This window comes from Takifugu rubripes, chromosome 1, assembly GCF_901000725.2.
Source record: "Takifugu rubripes chromosome 1, fTakRub1.2, whole genome shotgun sequence".
Taxonomy (NCBI): Eukaryota; Metazoa; Chordata; class Actinopteri; order Tetraodontiformes; family Tetraodontidae; genus Takifugu; species Takifugu rubripes.
This window is the reverse complement of record NC_042285.1, coordinates 3105256-3122064: the sequence shown is the minus strand read 5'-3', so window position 1 is coordinate 3122064 and position 16809 is coordinate 3105256. Positions and strand designations below refer to the sequence as shown.

At 48.6% G+C, this 16809-nt stretch overlaps 2 protein-coding genes across 5 annotated transcripts; both read right to left on the bottom strand.

Moving 5' to 3' along the window:
* Nucleotides 1-3005: 3005 nt before the first annotated feature.
* Nucleotides 3006-8665, bottom strand: gprc5c (G protein-coupled receptor, class C, group 5, member C). 2 transcript variants are annotated; one of them, XM_029843763.1, is made up of 5 exons: nt 8297-8665; nt 5958-6980; nt 5000-5145; nt 4636-4767; nt 3006-4081 (listed from the first exon to the last, which is right to left on the bottom strand). In XM_029843763.1, the coding sequence occupies exons 2-5, from the start codon at nt 6943-6945 to the stop codon at nt 4055-4057; spliced, it is 1293 nt and encodes a 430-aa protein (XP_029699623.1). In that variant the 5' UTR covers nt 6946-6980; nt 8297-8665; the 3' UTR covers nt 3006-4054. The 2 variants fall into 2 exon arrangements, with proteins under 2 accessions (XP_029699623.1, XP_011605518.1); XM_011607216.2 differs by having other exon boundaries at nt 5045-5145.
* Nucleotides 8666-10671: 2006 nt separating this feature from the next.
* Nucleotides 10672-15071, bottom strand: gpr142 (G protein-coupled receptor 142). Of its 3 annotated transcripts, XM_029843444.1 has the most exons (4): nt 14533-15071; nt 13691-14332; nt 12285-12510; nt 10672-11872 (listed from the first exon to the last, which is right to left on the bottom strand). In XM_029843444.1, exons 3-4 carry the CDS (start codon nt 12508-12510, stop codon nt 10917-10919), a joined length of 1182 nt encoding a protein of 393 aa, XP_029699304.1. In that variant the 5' UTR covers nt 13691-14332; nt 14533-15071; the 3' UTR covers nt 10672-10916. The 3 variants fall into 3 exon arrangements, with proteins under 3 accessions (XP_029699304.1, XP_029699300.1, XP_029699308.1); XM_029843440.1 differs by having other exon boundaries at nt 13691-15071; XM_029843448.1 differs by having other exon boundaries at nt 12285-12439; nt 13691-15016.
* Between the last annotated feature and the right edge of the window lie 1738 nt (nt 15072-16809).

Below are 16809 nucleotides of genomic sequence, written 5' to 3'. Positions count from 1 at the left end.
TTGAGATTTTTTTTATTTGTTTCTTTTGGAGAACACCCTGACTACAGAACAAATGACAAGTTCTGATGACTACAAAGAGCTCTGAATGCTCTTTTATGCTCTACATTGTTTATACTTTTTATTTATTTGTACTGTAGTTTGTGCATGGTGTAGTGCCACGAATATACACAAGGGGCAGTGTTTCCAAAAGTGCAAGTGAGCGACAAAGTTTTGGTGCGATGAAGACAATGACACACTACTCAGATTACTCAGATCCTATTTTTGGGAGCCTAAATGGGTCCTATTCTATATTTGGAGTCTTGATGAAGGGATGAAAATATTCACTACTCAATAAAATTTCAAAAATATATACTGAAAAATGTAAAAACTGGTAAAAAGGCTAACTTATTATTAAGAACTGCGAATTAAACATGATCAGGTTAATAGTAGTTAGTAATGAGCATTTTAAGCTACAAGGCTGTTGGCTGACTACAGTTTCTGAGTTTAGCATCTGGGGATTTATTTCTTACTTTCAACTTGAATTTGTCTCCTCGGGCTAATCTGTGTTGCATTTCCCTTCGATCTAACAACCACGAGCTCTTGGAATTCTCTGTCAACTCTGATTAAGAATCTGTTGCAGCAGCAGACAGTGTTCAGCTAGCAGGATTCACGCTTTGTTAGCGGCAACAAAGCGGTCAGTGGTCAGAAGTGGTCAACAGTTGAATTGAACAAATCTAATTCTAATCCAATCATCTGGCTGTAGAGCAGCAGGCTGCAGCCTGATGAGGCTATAGGGAATATCTAAATTTGAGAGTGGCTTCTGTTTGAATTTGAGGGTTGTGCACTGTAGAGGACCAACGCAGCCCCTCTGTGGCTGCATGTGAAGGATTAATGTGTCTGATAATCCTGCTCGGCAGACACAAAAGCTCCTGCATTGTACAGGGATCAGCTGCGGCGCTGCATTTGGGAATGGTTAGCCAGGAATGCCACCCAAACAAGGGCAGGAAAATGGAATTTCAGTTTGTGTTGAATGTAGAACTTCTGTTCTGGGAGACCTGCAGAGGCCTGGTCATCTGGATTCCGTGGTTCTGCCTGTAAATTCTTTGAAACTGTTCACAGAGAGAGTTTTGGTGCTCAGGTGTCCTTCATCAAGGTCTTGGTGGTGGACTCACAGCGCCATCTTTGTCTGGAGCGTACAAAGAGTGCACTGTTTGGTTACCCAGCGTGGACGATGACCAAGAAACAAAATGATGAAGGTGATTCTGACACTTCGAGGCTGTGAGGACTCGAGCTTTGGGTCAAAGGTGAGACCTGCTGATCACATGGCTCACCTGAAAAACTGCTCATTCTAATCACAAGATGTCAAATTCAGGATGCAAAAAAGCTTCAGAGCACATCTGGTTGTAAAAGAGCCACATTGACTCTTTGTGGGACGCAAAAGTCACATCAGTCAAACTGTAATGTTCTTAAATTACACATCAAATCACTCAGTGTAAATATGTAGGTTGTTTAAGCTGCAATTATACTTTTAAAAAACTCTTTCATAGACAGCTGCTAATAAGTAGAATACATTTGTTTAGAACTACTTCTATAAGTCTACATTTTAAACTGTAAAAGCTTCAAAAACATTATTTATGAGTCACCAACTTCTGACTTTAGCAATAAAATGAATTTCATATGATCTCAAGACACTAAATCCCCTGTCGGCTCCTCCTGTGGAGCAGTTTGTATTTAGAAAAGCAGGCGACAGGTCAGCTGGACCCGACTCTGGTGTGTTTACAGGGTTCTGTAGCGTTGTAACCAACAGCCGTCCATCTGTTTGCTCTGCGTTCACTTCAGGTCGGCTGCTGGTAAATCATTCTTCAGTTTCCTGGCGAGGTCACATGAAGGTCTGAGCAACAGCATGCGTGTTCACAGCGCCTACCTGGACCCACCAGGGGTCCTGGACCTCAGGGCCCGGGGCCTCAAACGCCTTCACGGCTCCAACAAGCAGAAGGTTGTGAGCGAGCTCCTGGGGCAGCGCTTGTCTTCGGGGTTCTGGGTTTCTGTCCAGAAAGGTGTGTGGACATCAATACGTCACCCTTCAAATAAAATGATAAAGTGCCTTAAATAACAAAGCAGGGATTTTCCTTCTGGCTTTGATCTTTTCTATATATTTTCTTTACATTAAGATTTTCCTCATGCTGAATTTTATTTGCAGCTGAAGCGCTGTGGCCTCTCTCTGACCCCTGCGACCTTCATCGAAGCGGCGCTTCTGTTTGCTCTGATGCCTTTTTACCAGACGTGGAGACGACCACGTCCTCGTGTCTTATCTGTCGTGCGGCAGCGAAACCGGCAGACGTGACCTCGCCCGCCAACTCAGGAGACACGGAGGTTATCAGGACGCAGCAGCCGGATCGCCTGTAAATCACAGCCCATCTGCTGCCTCTCATTAAAGGCGTGTGCGTGGGCGAGCACGTGTGTGTGTGTGTGTGACTGCAGGGTAAAGATCCAAACACAGTTAACTGACATGATAGAACAGACGTGTTTTACCCTCAACGATATCGGAGCGATTCGGATGGCACGCTATCAAAAGCAGCTCCTGATAATCAGCTCTTATCTCTCCTCATTATGTTATGGGGGAGATGACGCACACACACACAGACACACGCGCGCGCACACTTCCACTGATGGTGAGAACCTGAATAAACTCAGGACTCACAGTTGCAATTCAATGACAACCTGCTTGATTATAAAAAGCCTTTTTTATACTTGGTGGGGGAAGAATTTGCGGGTCCTTAACTGGTCGTCTGTTTGTTTCTCTTCTTGTATTTGATCTGTTTTTCCATGTCGGTCAGGAAATGAGAAGGAAACAGGGGAGAGGAAATTCACTGTGGACATCAACACAGGAAGTCCTGTTCTGTGGAAGCTAAATCCAAACGCTGGAGGTGAATCAAATGGAATTTAAGGTTTTGCGTCTGTTTCCTGTCAGATCCTGGATGCTTTCATCACTTCCTGTAAACACTAAAGAATGACAACGGCTCCGATGAAGACGTGAAAGGTGTTTATTTTAAAACAAAATATTGAATTAGGTCACGGTGAGAAAGAGAGTTCTTCTAAACATAAATCATAGGTTTGGTCTGAGCACTGGTGCTCTTAATATGAAACACTTTCCTGGAAGTTTTGTTGGATTTTTGTTACTAAACTGATCCTCTGAAATGCACGTGACAGCACCTGTAAACTACTTCCGAGTTAGGAACACGTCTCGGACAGGATTGGACCCAGGCTCCTTCTGATCCAGAGATGAGGGCTTTACTAACAGGAGGGGAGACCTGAGCTGAGGCTGCAACTCCAGTTCTGGTTCCCCAGGTTCTGGGTCAAAACGGTTAAAAATGACACGGCCTTTGTCGGAGGAGCTTTGTTCGGGAACTTTTTTATTTTCCATGATATCATTTCTGAAACGAGCTCCAGCATCAAATGGCGACATCCACGTCGTCCCCGACCTCTGACCTCTCGCTCTGCGTTAACCGTGACGCCATCAAAGACAGCCTGATCACAGGCAGGGATTCACCTCTCTCTAAACTACAGATGGTGGAAAAAAACGGGTAAATTCGCATGCGGGGGTGCTTAAAAGCAACATTAAATACAGGCGAGGACGCCTAAACGACACACGACATTAATTCAGCAGCTGTTTAACATCTGGACAATATTCATAAATCAGGCTCCTATAATGAGACTATATCAGGCACAAAGATTAAATAGGTAAATATGATTCTTCCATCCTTCTGCCCTGTTATAAATCCATGTTTATGGATTTAGGTGGATCTGCCGATGGTATTGAATTCCCAGCCCTTCGCGGCCGGTGCGGCCGGCGCCAGTCGGGAAATGGCGAACGCAGCAAAAAGTGTTTGTTGTGAAGCACCGTCGCGGATTCAGCCGCAACCACGCGAGGCTGCGCGCCGTCCGACACCCTCCGGGAATGTTTCTCACTGCTGGCGTGGCTCCTTTTAGAACCAGCAAAGACGCAGTCGGGACACACACACACGCACGGACATGAACTGGAGTTTTGGCGAGGTTGTGGACGAGAGCAGCGCCTTCACCACTGCGACGTCCTTTGCAGACCCTGCAGAAGAAAATACACGTGTCAACCAAAAAGGCTTGTTTCCCTGCTTCCCTGATAAGCCCCACCCCCTTCCCAGGTGACAATGTGCCAAGAACTGGTTCCTGCACGGGAACTGGTTTGGCTTAAAAAGAGGAAATGATACTTTTAAGGATCTGAAATCTGAGCAAAGGAATGGTTGAAAACGTGTGAGGAGGATTATCTTCATATGAACATTGGTGGAAATCCTAAAAAATACTTTATTTCTCCCACGATCGTTTTATTCAAATGTAGGTGTAGAAACGGACAGCGCTGGTGGACATTTCTCCCCGAAAGACTTAAAGAGACAGAGACAAAAGGACAGACAAGTGGGTCAGTTTTCAGTCCAGCAGCATCTCAACCAAAGTAACAGACACGAGGGGGAAACGAAGGGAAGGAAGAAAAGACAAAGATGCGATTCATTCAGCCCTTAAAAGGGGTTGCTATGGTTACGGCAGGAGGCCGACGTGCCCAGCTGGTAGACAGACACGTCTCAGCCGGTTGACAGGAGGAGACGAAGGTGTTGGACGGTGACCTACGCTGTTGCCGTTAGTCTGCACGTGCGTGGCGTTCCTGTAGTCGGGGTGCGTGGAGGGCGTGCTGCTCCCGCTGGTGGCTACAGAGTTGGCCGACGCTCTGGGAATGACCATGTCGAAGGACGGCTCCGAGGCCTGGAGTCACAAAAGGATGACACGAGGAGGTGGAGGGGTTGTCAGGAGCACCTGGAAACACTTCTGAACCTGTTCCTACACTTCAGGCCTCTCCAGCCGTCAGAATCTGATGTCGCGTTCAGTTCAGCTCAGTCAGCTTTAGCACGGTTCTAGAACCAGCTCTCTTCATTTTGCGTCTTGTTTACAGTTGGAGGAGACACTCGTGGTTCTCAAAAAGGCGTTTCAGTCGTACCTGGTCTGTGCTGTTCTGTTGGGAAGTGCTACAAGTTCCACTCACGTTGGACACGGCTTTGGTGATGAGAGCCAGCTCAGTGGGCTGGTACACCGAACTGCGCAGCTGCCCAGTGTAGCCGCTGTATGGAGACACGGGTTTGGAGGCTGTGATGGACACACGGAGACAGGAAATGAGATTAACTCTCGCCACAAATACTCCCCGCTAATGCAACCAGGCCTCAGTGCTGCTGCTGCTGCCTGGCAACAGCCAACACAGTCTTTACATCACAGATGAGCAGCAGCTACTCACAGTTGCATCCCGTGTGTGTGTGTGTGTGTGTGTGTGAGTGTGTGATCAGGGATCTATTCTGTAGAGACGGATGTAGGGGAGTTCTTAGTCCCACTTTGTGATTTAACAGATAAAAGTGTTGCCACACCTCGGTGTCCATGGAGACGGCGTAACCGCAGGGTGCAATGAGTCAGTGCGATACGGCAGTTTTAAATATCAGACTCCCGGTAACACGGCTTCTGATTGGACTTTCTTTTCTTTCCAAACTAAAGCTCATCTCTCTCTCTCTCTGAGTGAAACCGGACGTATCGAGTGAGGGACGTCACGCCCGCGATGACCTTTCAATGTTCTGCCAGAGGACGGCTAACTAAGCTAGCTCAGGTTCTACCTGAGCCAGGGATGCTCCGCCATGAGCACCTCTGACCCCAGCGTCGGTGATCACCAGGCAACTGTCCCCGGATCAGTTTTTCCTGAAACATCCTGTCGGGCTGAGAGCTGAAATACGAACATATCCGATTCTGCGGACTCATCGTGCAGACGAAAAACAACCTTCCGAGGACATTTTAACGCGGCGTAATCAATCCCTGCTTCCCGTAGTCGTGAAACCGTCGATAAATATAGCGAAACATAACACAATGAAACGCCTCGGCGCTCGCACGAGGAGAACATGAGACCAGGAAGTGCACACCTTGGTTGGGCTCGTCCAGAGAGAACGCCTTGTTCTCGATGAACATGTTCTGGGAACTCTGTTCCTTCAGGATCGTCTCGTAGCCGACCCCTCGACTCGGGTAGAGGTCATTCCCAAAATCTTCCTCGCTCTCATCATCGGCGGATGAGCAGCAGATCTCAGGAATGCTGTAAAGGATGACAAACACCCATCCGTTTGACACCAAGGCGATGGCCAAAGTGGGGTCGTCCCACGCCGGGTCGCCGCTCCTCTCGTTTCCGTAGACGTACATGACGATCCACGCTACCCAAATTCCCACGGATAATAAAGCCGCCACCGAGATGAAAATTCCTTCCTTCTTCCACTTTTTGTGTTTCCCCGCCATGACTGCCAGACTGGCAAGCACCGTAGCCAGGATCAGGGTCATCACGTAGATCAGCGCCATGGCGAAGTCCGCATTGGCGATCTTGCAGGGCGTGGCCGCGGCTCTCCCGATGTCAACCGTGGCATTGAGCGGCGCTTGAGGGTGGCGCACCACCGTGATGATCAGCCACTCGGTGTTGATGACCACCTCCACCAGCCACAGGCCCACGGCGCCCAGCCATAGCGGCCACGCCTGGGGACCGTCGTCCCGTCTGGCCAGGATGTTGAGCCTCACACACTGCATCAGCAGGCAGGCGAAGCAGCCTCCAAACAACACCCCGAAGAGGAACCTCCGCGAGGCGCAGGTGGAGAAGTCCTTCCCCACGATGAAGGCGAAGGTCAGACAAAAGAGGCCGGCGGTGCAGACCAGGAAGCTGGCGTGGAGCGCCACCGAGCTCCTGCGGTTCTTGTCGCGCATGAAGGGCACGCCGGCCAGCAGCGAGATGAAGAGGACGAGCGAGAAGACGACGCCCGCCGCTGCGACGGCCTCCAGCACAACGCCCCAGACGGCGGTGAGGTCGCACAGGTTGTAATAGATCGAGTCCAGATTTGCGCCGCAACCCTGCGGAGTGTTGTTGGCCGCCATGGTTCCTGGTGGTTGTTCCTGGCTCCTGATGGCACCTGTTCCAAACCCAAACACAGGGCGGGTGTGAGAAAGAACCGTGTTCCGTGTCTGTTCACACACGCGTGGATGAGAAACCGGTCAAATGAGTAACAAGCTATTGGGTCCAAAACCTCCACAGTCTGTAATATCAGAGGAATGCGGCCGTGGTGGTTAATGATTAGAGGAATGTATCAACAAATACTGGTTTTGTACATTCCGATTACACCTGAATCAATAGGGTGAAAGTGCATTAGAAGCTCTGGAGATCCTGCACCTGCACCCCCCTGGGTCTGTCCACACTGTCTCCTTTAGCTTTAAAAGAAGCACATTTCAGTAGCGGCCTGTGCTTCTAAGCTTTATATTCTAGTGTTTCCGTGTGTTCAGATCTTCCTGATGTCGGATTTCAGTCATTCTTACTGTTCAAGGTAAGAATGTGAAGCTGCTATTGAAGGAAAAAAAACACATAAGTGGAAACTGCGGATTGAATCCAAATTGTTTTTGGACTCAAACAAGGAAAGAACCGAGTTAGAAAACAACAACAGTCCTCTTAACCGTGGAACATTTCCAGCATTGTGTAAACTGCAGTAGTTTCATGCAGAGTTTGGTGTTTTTTGTTTTGTATTCCCTGTTTTTAAAAAAAGCTAGTTTGTGATTAACATTCTGGTGATATTGATCAACCAGTTTTTAAATTAACTAACTCGTGAATTTTAACTGCATTGACTGACAGCGTAACACATATTTTCTGCAGCTTTATTAGAACCTTTAAAGCCTTTAGAACCATCTCCCCATTAGAAAGATGACAATTCATAACAGGAAAAGGAACAGAAAATTAGTTTTATTAATATCTGAAGGAAAAGGTTATGGTACAGTTCAGTCGTTCCCTTTTTTATTATTATTTTTATTAGAACAATTTCGCAACAGATGTTTTTAGACTTATTGTAACACTTATTATAAACTTTAACTAATACAATGAACAGAATAGTTTTCTACTGCGTCTCAGGCTTAGCGGATTCTGATTGGTCCTCAAACGCAACACCAAAGAAAACAAAAGATTAGAAGAAATGTTCGGTCACTGGAAGCTCAAGTTCACTTCAAAGCACTACATTTCGTTGTTTCTTTATTTAATCACAGCCGATTCACCGATCGCAGCCTGTTTGTACGCATTCGGATTGAGAAAACGCACATTTGCGGGTGAAGCGCTTCAGCGACAGGTGTCCATAAAACACGACGGACAGACGCCAAGGTTAATCAAAACCCCTAAAAGTTGAACTCTTTCAAGATGAGAGGGAGCAAACGCGCAAACATCCATAAGGAAATGTGGCGCAGAGATTACCTGGACTGGCGGGGAATCCTCGAGCTTCGCAAAAGTTTCTGCAGGGTCCCTCAAAATCATAGAAAACCGGAAATGAACACCTCACCTTAGTTTATCCACCAACGTCAATGTTTGACGACCTTCACTGAAGCGTTTTCCATCTCTCTCTCTCTCTCTCTCTCTCTCTCTGTCTCACTCCCTCTCCATCTCTCTCTCTCTTTCTGTGTTCGCTCATGTGCTACGAGTTCCTTGTGACGCGCAGATAAACATGTTTACCTTTCAGAATGTGTGAAATGCATTTTATCTGAACTCATGTGTCGGTTCACGCCACTGGAACTGTTTTGATTTATTTCCAACACTTTCATTTGAACTTTTTAAGTGATGTGTATTGACACCTAGCGGCGAAGGCGGTAACTGCAGAGGCGGTCAGGTGACACGGACCCTCCTGTAGGGGGCAGCAGAGGACACAGCCGTGAATCAGGTGGAACACTGCTATCAAATCCATTTTGACTTCCTTTGTTTGGGCAATTTGAAGAGTTTAAAATGTGATCTGGAAAGGCTGGGTTTTTTTTTTGAGTCACTCCTTTACAACAGCTGAAGGCTCCACTTGAGATGGTTTTGGACCCCCTTCCTTCCTGTCACCTGTTAGCCATTTGTTACTTTATCTGTTTATAACTCTAGAATTCTTTTGACTGTCCGAATAAAGTCCTAAAGTCTGAAGATGTTTTGTCTTAGAGGTGAAAACGCTGACAGATGCATAAATCACTGATCAATAACAAATCATAATAACTGAAATAATAGTCTTCCACGTTGAAGTGAACTCATTTAAACACTCAGTCTGGCTATTTGGACTTGGTTTAACCATTAAATGACCACAGAAGGCTGACAGGCGCCTGTGTTCCTTCACATTTTCTGCTCTCTGACAGCTCGACGTCGTTAAAAAAAATGTCTCCACGCTTTTATATTTGAGCTTCGTGACGATTTAAGTGCTTCTTGCTCCTGTATCGGTTTTGGTGGAATCTCCTTTAATTTTCACATCGATGGGTTCATCACCTGCATCCATGAAGCAAGTCTCTGAGGAGACGTTAGAGAGGCTGCAGAGGAACTCGGAAAAAGCTCAGTGCCATTTGACCTTTGGCCCCCGGAGGGTATATAATGTTACAATGTCCTTAATTTAGCTTTCTTAAATATTTAAACCCGACACCAACTTCGCCCGACGTTCACAGTTGTTGGTTTCTCTTCATGTTCTTCCTGTAAAGATGGATGAGGCGTGCACGGATGCGTGTTTCGCCTGTCCCCACCTGGATCTGTTAAAGGGAAATCGTAATCTACGCTTTTCTCAGAGGAACACGGCGCGACCTGTACTTACCCTCCTCATTCCCTGGTGTTCCGTCTTCTGTGGGGCACGTGGAGGGACGTCCTCGCTCCCACCTCCCAAACCGCTGCGGGAAACCTCCATTAAAGTTAAATTAAAAGCCGCTCGGCCATCTTAGCCTCTCATTAGGCTCCGGGCTGTTTGTCCGGTCCTCTCCTGTCATATCTCAACGGGAGAGCCGCCCTCGGATCCCCTCCCTCCTCCTCTGACAGCAGGAGACGTCTCAAAAGAAACGTCTCCACATCTGCATGAGATCCTCAGAACTCGACGTGGGACGACCACGAGGTTACATGAGCGAATTGAAGAGGATCATGGGAACCAGAGCTGACAGGTGTGGCAGGCTCAGGAAGAAACGATCCCGACTACGGATAAACTCTGGGGATACGTTGATATTTAGGGCGATACTTTAGGTTCTGGTCATCGTGAAGGGTTTTCTGTGTAACTGGTGATCCAGCCAGGATCTGGGATTGCGCAATAATAGCTAAACATTTCCGGGTGCAGGAACATGAAACTTCGAGAGTTTCCTTAAACGGATGAAACTGAGGCGACAGCTGTTCCTGTTAATCCGGAGGGTAAATAAATAAACAGAACAAGTTTTTCTGCCGTTTTGTTCTGTAGGAGATTTTACGGGCCGACTCACATTTCCCAGTTTTTAAAAGCACTTTTAACATCAGCAGGCTCGTTCGGTCCCGACAAATAAAGTATCGTCTTTCAATTTTGTGTTTTACTTTTTTTTCGCAAACGCTGAAAATAATCACTTCATTAATTATTAACATGAATAAATCCTGTTGCAGCGAATGGAAATGTACACTGTCTGTGTGTGTGTGTTTGTGTGTGTGTTTAGTCAGAGCTAAGGCTGCTGTTGCGATGGGGGGGGGCTGTTTGAAGAGAGGGGGGGTCTCAAACAGTGACTTTTCCTTTAGAGCTCCGTCCAGTTGTGATTGGCGAAAGACAAACATTCGCTGTTGTGTTTGTGTGCGTTTCTGTCTCTGATCATTTCAATTAAAAAAAAAATCCCTTTTGGTGAGTTTCTTTAATTAAAAAAAACAAACAATCTTTAAAAAAACCAATTTAAAACAACTTTCAAATCTGGTGAATGAAGACAAACGCGCCATCGCACAGAGGAACAACACCCGGCGACGTTTCAGTACATCAAAACGTCCCTCTGAGGCCGCCGTCCTGGCAGGCGTCCACGGTCGTGGCCGGAATGTGCTGCCTGCCTCCGGCGGGCCGTGGGATGATGGAGACGGAGGAGGACTTGTGGTGTCATGAGGGATTGCTGGGCCTGCGAGGTGACAGGGGGGTGCAGTCTCGTTGCGAGCGCTTGTTTCCGCTGTACAGGGAGGAGTTGGAGGCGTTGATGTGGGCCTGCTGCTGCCGCAGCGCGTACTGGGGGTGCAGCGGGTTCCCCCTGAGCAGCACCACGTCCCGCACGGCGCCGCGAAACGGCTTACTGACAAAGCAGTAGAGGAAGAAGTTCACGGCCGTGTTGAGCATGGCCAGCATGTTGGACAGGTCGTAGGCCAAATGGACCCGCCAGTCCCGATGGACCGAAGACACGTAGAGGTGGTAGATGACCACGACCGTCCTGGGGGCCCACAGCACGGAGAAGACCGAGGTGATGGCCAGCAGCATGGCCGTGGTTTTCCCCAGACGGCGAGGCGGCGCCGACTGTGGCCCGCGTTCGTCCTGGCTGCACTGCTGCCTCTGCCTGGCCCTCAGCGTGTGGATGATCAAGGAGTTCAGAACCAAGAAGATGCTGCAGGGCAGGAAGTAGATGATGGTCACATGGGTCCAGATGAGGATGGCGTCCAACGCTGTTGGCGGGTGGCTGTTCCTCCACATGTCTGACCACCAGAAGAACGGCAGGCCCGATGCCAGCGACAGCACCAGGACCATAGCTATGATCCTCCTGGTCCGGGCCGGGTAGCTGATCTGCCGGTGGAGGAGGGGGTGGCACAGCGCCACGTAGCGGTCGACGGTGAGGGGGACGGCGGACCAGATGGAGGCGTGGTTGGCTGCAAACTCGGCGGCGCTGACCGAGCGCAAGAGGAGCGCGGGGACCTCGCGGTGGAAAACCGCCGTCTCCAACAGGAACCCCACGAAGATGATGAAGAGCTGAGAGAGGATGTCTGAGCCCGTCACTGCCAGCAGGTAGTAGTACAGCGCCTTCCTGGTGCGGGACGCCAGGCGGGTCAGCGCCACCGCGGTCAGGATGTTCACTGAAACACAGTAGAGGCATCAAACTGATGGGGTCCGACCCGGAGCTGCCGCTTCGCTGCTCTTTGTGTTTTCTCTGGTGTCACATCAGCTGTTTTTTTAAACGCCACTTGATCCGATCGTTCGCAGAGGGGAAGGAAACGCCGACTAATGAAAAGGCTGTAGCGGTCCGTCACATGCGCCCTCGTCCGACTGCGATGAATCCCAGTTTGACCAGTCGAAGCGCTGTGTGACCCGTTTAATTCCAAGTCAGACACAAATCACCTGGTATCAAACTAACGGTGCAGTTTGTTTGCCAATAAAACCCCCCAAAAATCCAACCAAAGCATTTACAGGTGTCAACAGTCAGGTATGCTGGCTTGTTAGCGTTAGCTTGTTGCTATGTAGCCCACAACTGGACCATTTCTGACTCACCTGGTACTCCCACGCAGAGCAGAACGCTGTAGTAGATGACGGGGATGAAGCCCAGCACACACGCGGACTTCTGAAGGTCCTCCGGCTTCAAGTCCAGCTCCCAGCGACTGGACGCTGTCGCGTTGGGCCAGTCGCCCATGACCTCTGACCTTTCCCTAAAAGATGAGGGAAAAGGATTGGCGTGATTGCTGTTGCGCGCTGGCCCCGCCGCGGAGGTGTCCACCATCTAACCAGGATAAACAGCGGAAACACCAGTGAGTTTGACCTCAGTCAATTAAACTGCTGCTGGACAACAACAGATGGACTGGCGGCGAAGACCCCGGCGCCCTCCACCCTCCCCTGTGTCATTATCGTTCCGTCATTCCTTCTCCTCTTCCCACCCGGGAGTCATCATCCTGTTTTCTCCAGCTGTCTCTTCTCTCCGTTTACTTTCTTCGAACCATGTTATCTTTCAGTCATTCGGCGAGGCGGCGCAAACATCCCGTTGGAGCCGCCCGATTGGTGGAAGCGTCCCCGTGCGAGCAGACACAGTTGGCCGTATTTGGTTAATGGCATTATAAAGACCATTTTGGTGCCAAAAACCTGCGTGTTTGTTATCTGACTGGCGTTTTTTATGGCCCTGTGGCGGGAATGTGATCGTAAAATTGAATCATGTCAGATATCTTAATTCGCGTTTTCGCTTTGAGAGACGGTGATCGAACAGCTATCGGGGGGATCAATAATGTAATTAGGTGTGGCTGTGTAGATCAGAACTTGTCTATTGCGGCACTGGATGATGAATTTTAATACTTTTTTGGGGAGTTTTGCTTTGATTGGCGGAGTAGGCGGAGTCTAGTGAGCACGACGGGCCAATCAGCATGAGAAACAGTCGAACGTGAGGGTCGAAAGGTGAAAATCACCTGGAATTCAGATCATGCAGGTTATAGAGTCACACTGTGATGTAACTTCCTGCTGACGATTTCCTGTTTGGTCTTAACTGACTGAGACTCACACACACACACACACACACACCCATGCATTTCTATCTTTGTGAGACATAATGCACTTCCCAGCTCCTAACTTTAAGCATCACAACCAACCCCCCAACCCCCCAACCCCCCAACCCTGACCCTGACCCTAAATCCAATCCTTTGACGATGCGAGGATCATACATTTCCCCACTTTGCTCATAGAAGAACACACATATCAAGAACACACATATCTCTGCTTTTAAATACAAAATTTCAACACTTTCCCGGATGACTTGTCTTTGCAGTAAAATAATTCTTTTAAATCATAATAAAGTAACCAGTTGTTCATCACCAAGATGGATGGCATTTGATTTCTGGAACGGTTCTGATACTTTGAAAGACGTCTCCTGACATCACGAGCACGACAAAGGACAACAAACTAAAGCAAATACTGACCGACAGTCTCTCTGAAGCCACCTTCTGTCTTGACGATGTCCTGACGAACGTCCAGCTTATGGTCACCGGTCTCCAGGTAGACGCATGTTTTCTGATTTCAGACGATCCTCCCTGGCTGGAGGATCTGCCTCTGCGGTGGTTTCAATGACCCAGAAGCTAAACTGGTCTTTCTCTGCTCCACTGGCTCCTCTCAATTATTCATCAAGCAACGGTGCACCTGTACCAACAATGCAGTTGGGAAGGAGGGGCGGGGGGGGGGGGGTCTCAGCACTGCAAACATGCTGCAGGAGGCGCATGCACGCCTAACTGCAGGAGCACAAGGTTTACCCCAAAGAGGGTTGGATGGAGAGCCCTAACCCAGACCTGCAATAACATGTAAGAAGGTCTCCTATTTCAGACGGAGGTGAAACACTCAATAGAATATAAAAAAGTTCCAGATGTCAGTTCAAGCGAGGGACTCCAGATTCCCGTCTCCATCCTTGTCGTCTTGGCCCTCACAGAAGTTATTTTCCTGTGATCGGAACCTTTGGGACTCCACGTCTTCTGCGAGTCCAGGCAGCCGATGCATCGCTGCAGTGAGCGAACCGAGGAAGAGGAGAGGAGAACCGTCAGGGAGGGCGAGAGGGGAGGGGGGGGGCGGATCTGGAAAGAGGTGAATGAGGGAGGGATAAGAAGCAACGACGCGGTTAAATCAGGCAGTGAAGAAAAAGCCATGTTTTGGAAGGCTGTGTTCCAAAAAAGTGAAAAACAGACAAAATTAATAAGCAAATATGTCGGAAGGAAGAGGCGACGCGACCTGAGGGTCGGTTCTTACATCACGTCGGGGTGAACGGCAGGCATACCATCAGGCCCCCCCGAGCATGTGAAGGCGATCCAACAACCACCGATCAAACAACATCCCAGCAGGGGGGCGCTCTTTTCTGCTGCTGCAGCATCACGGCCGAAGGGACAGAAACACTTCCTGTTTTGATTCAACATGGACCATGAATAACTATAGTTAATCTAAACACAGCCTAGCTAAACCAAACCATCTCTATCGCCCTCTAGTGGCCGCCTGTGTGGGGAATAAATGCACAAATACAGCTGGGTTGTGATTTTATTCTATTTTTAAACTTCAGATCGTTGTCGTCGTAAAATGTACATGTGTCCACGCAACATGTAGAACTCTTGACTCTAAAGTTGACATGAACCTCAGAAACCAAATTTTTCCACTAAATCCTCCGAGAAAGCAAATTTGGCTCCGCTGATAACAGTAAAAATCCAAAGCAAACAGCTCATTAAAAGAATAGATTTGATAAGAGGAACAAATTCATCCATCAGCTGGGCCTGACAACAAACGTGTCTGATTTTTTCTGTGAACGGGGGTTTGGTAGGGGGGTGGGGGGGTCACTCATGCTGATGAACCTCGACAGAGCTGATAATCATGCACAGACACGAGTCGTTATTGATCAGAGCCCTTGGTTTTCGCACGCCGAACAATTACAGCTGTATTTGAAGGCTAATGTTTCCTGCTGCAGCAGCTCATATTCCTCATGAAGATCACCGACAACAAATCTTCCTTTTATGGACACAAAATCCTCAGAAATACAAGTCAGATACAGCAGAAACGGTCTGGGTCTAGTGCCCCCTAGCGGTTTCAGGAAATAGTTGAACTTGCACCTAACCCTAAATGAGAACCACAGATGTGTTGAGAGTCCTTCAGGTGTTAGGGTCCAGGGACGTCCTTCAGGTGTTAGGGTCCAGGGACGTCCTTCAGGTGTTAGGGTCCAGGGACGTCCTTCAGGTGTTAGGGTCCTGTAACAATCAAACCAAATCTGTTCCCCGCGATCCGATGACCATCTTCCAATGATGTCAACATCGCGTGGCTGTCGGCCATGTTTATTCATGTCAGCGTTATCTAAGACAAACACTGAAGTAACACCGCCATGGGATTTGACAACAAGAAGTAAAAATACATAGATCATAGTCAGTCAGGGGCTTATTATTTATTTCTGAACGTTATTTCTAGGGAGTTCGAGCATCATCTCCAGGCATCAGATAGAATTCCTGCCTACTCTTTGCTTAAATGACAGTTTCCTGTAACGGTGAATGAATGAATCTCCGCAGAGATGGAGCAGAAACAGGAAAAGGAGCCCCAGCGCCGTCGAAGGTCACCTCTGCCTGAGCGCCGGCCACATTCTCGGCTCTCCAAACTGTCAGGCTGCACTTTCCAAAGGGCAGAAATGTGAGACAAGCACTGTCATCTTATCCCCGCTCACATATAAGCTCAGTACGCCTGTGTCTTCCGTGACGGCCTGAACTGTCTGTGAATCCTCACTAGGTCACACACTTTCCCCAATTTTCAGCACTGTTGTCACGTTTGCCGCAGTTAGCTCGTGCTAATCGTAGCTTACAGCAGACAGGTGATTCCAAGTCCAGCAGAGCACTGTGAAGTCATTGTGTATGCTAATGCTAACTTCCCTTGGTACGACCGCAATAATCAAAATAATCTAACAATTTTCCAAAGGCTGACTGGCAAACTGACATCGCAGACTCAGAAATACCAAAGCAGTGACTTTAACATTTCACTCAGTTATGATGTTAAATATGAGTCTTTCCCTTTTTTTATTTAGCAAAACAAACACACATTTGTGACATAACTGCCCTAAATGCTACATTTTTTTATGCAACGCACTTGGTTGACCTGCTTCTTTCATCTGTTCTTTTTCTTTTCTGCACTTCAACAGTTGCCTTTTTGTCTGCCTGCCTGTCTGCCTGCCTTCCTGTCTGTCTGCCTGTCTGTCTGTCTGTCTGTCTGTCTGTCTGTCTGTCTGTCTGCCTGTCTGTCTGCCTGCCTGCCTTCCTGTCTGTCTGTCTGTCTGTCTGCCTGCCTGCCTGCCTGCCTGCCTGTCTGCCTGTCTGTCTGTCTGCCTGTCTGCCTGCCTGTCTGCCTGACTGTCTGCCTGCCTGCCTGTCTGTCTGCCTGCCTGCCTGTCTGCCTGCCTGCCTGCCTGCCTGTCTGCCTGCCTGCCTGCCTGCCTGTCTGTCTGCCTGCCTGCCTGTCTGCCGGCCTGCCTGCCTGCCTGCCTGCCTGCCTGCCTGTCTGTCTGTCTGCCTGTCTGCCTTTCTGTCTGTCTGTC

Coding starts and splice junctions, on each gene's coding strand:
- gprc5c (XM_029843763.1), bottom strand. CDS start 6,945: ATGGCGGCCAACAACACTCCGCAGGGTTGCGGCGCAAATCTGGACTCG. Junction 5,146..5,957: donor TCTGGACGAGCCCAACCAAG/GTGTGCACTTCC, acceptor TGTCCATCACAG/CCTCCAAACCCGTGTCTCCA. Junction 4,768..4,999: donor AACAGAACAGCACAGACCAG/GTACGACTGAAA, acceptor TTGTGACTCCAG/GCCTCGGAGCCGTCCTTCGA.
- gpr142 (XM_029843440.1), bottom strand. CDS start 12,510: ATGGTGGACACCTCCGCGGCGGGGCCAGCGCGCAACAGCAATCACGCC. Junction 11,873..12,284: donor GCTCTGCGTGGGAGTACCAG/GTGAGTCAGAAA, acceptor ACTGTGTTTCAG/TGAACATCCTGACCGCGGTG.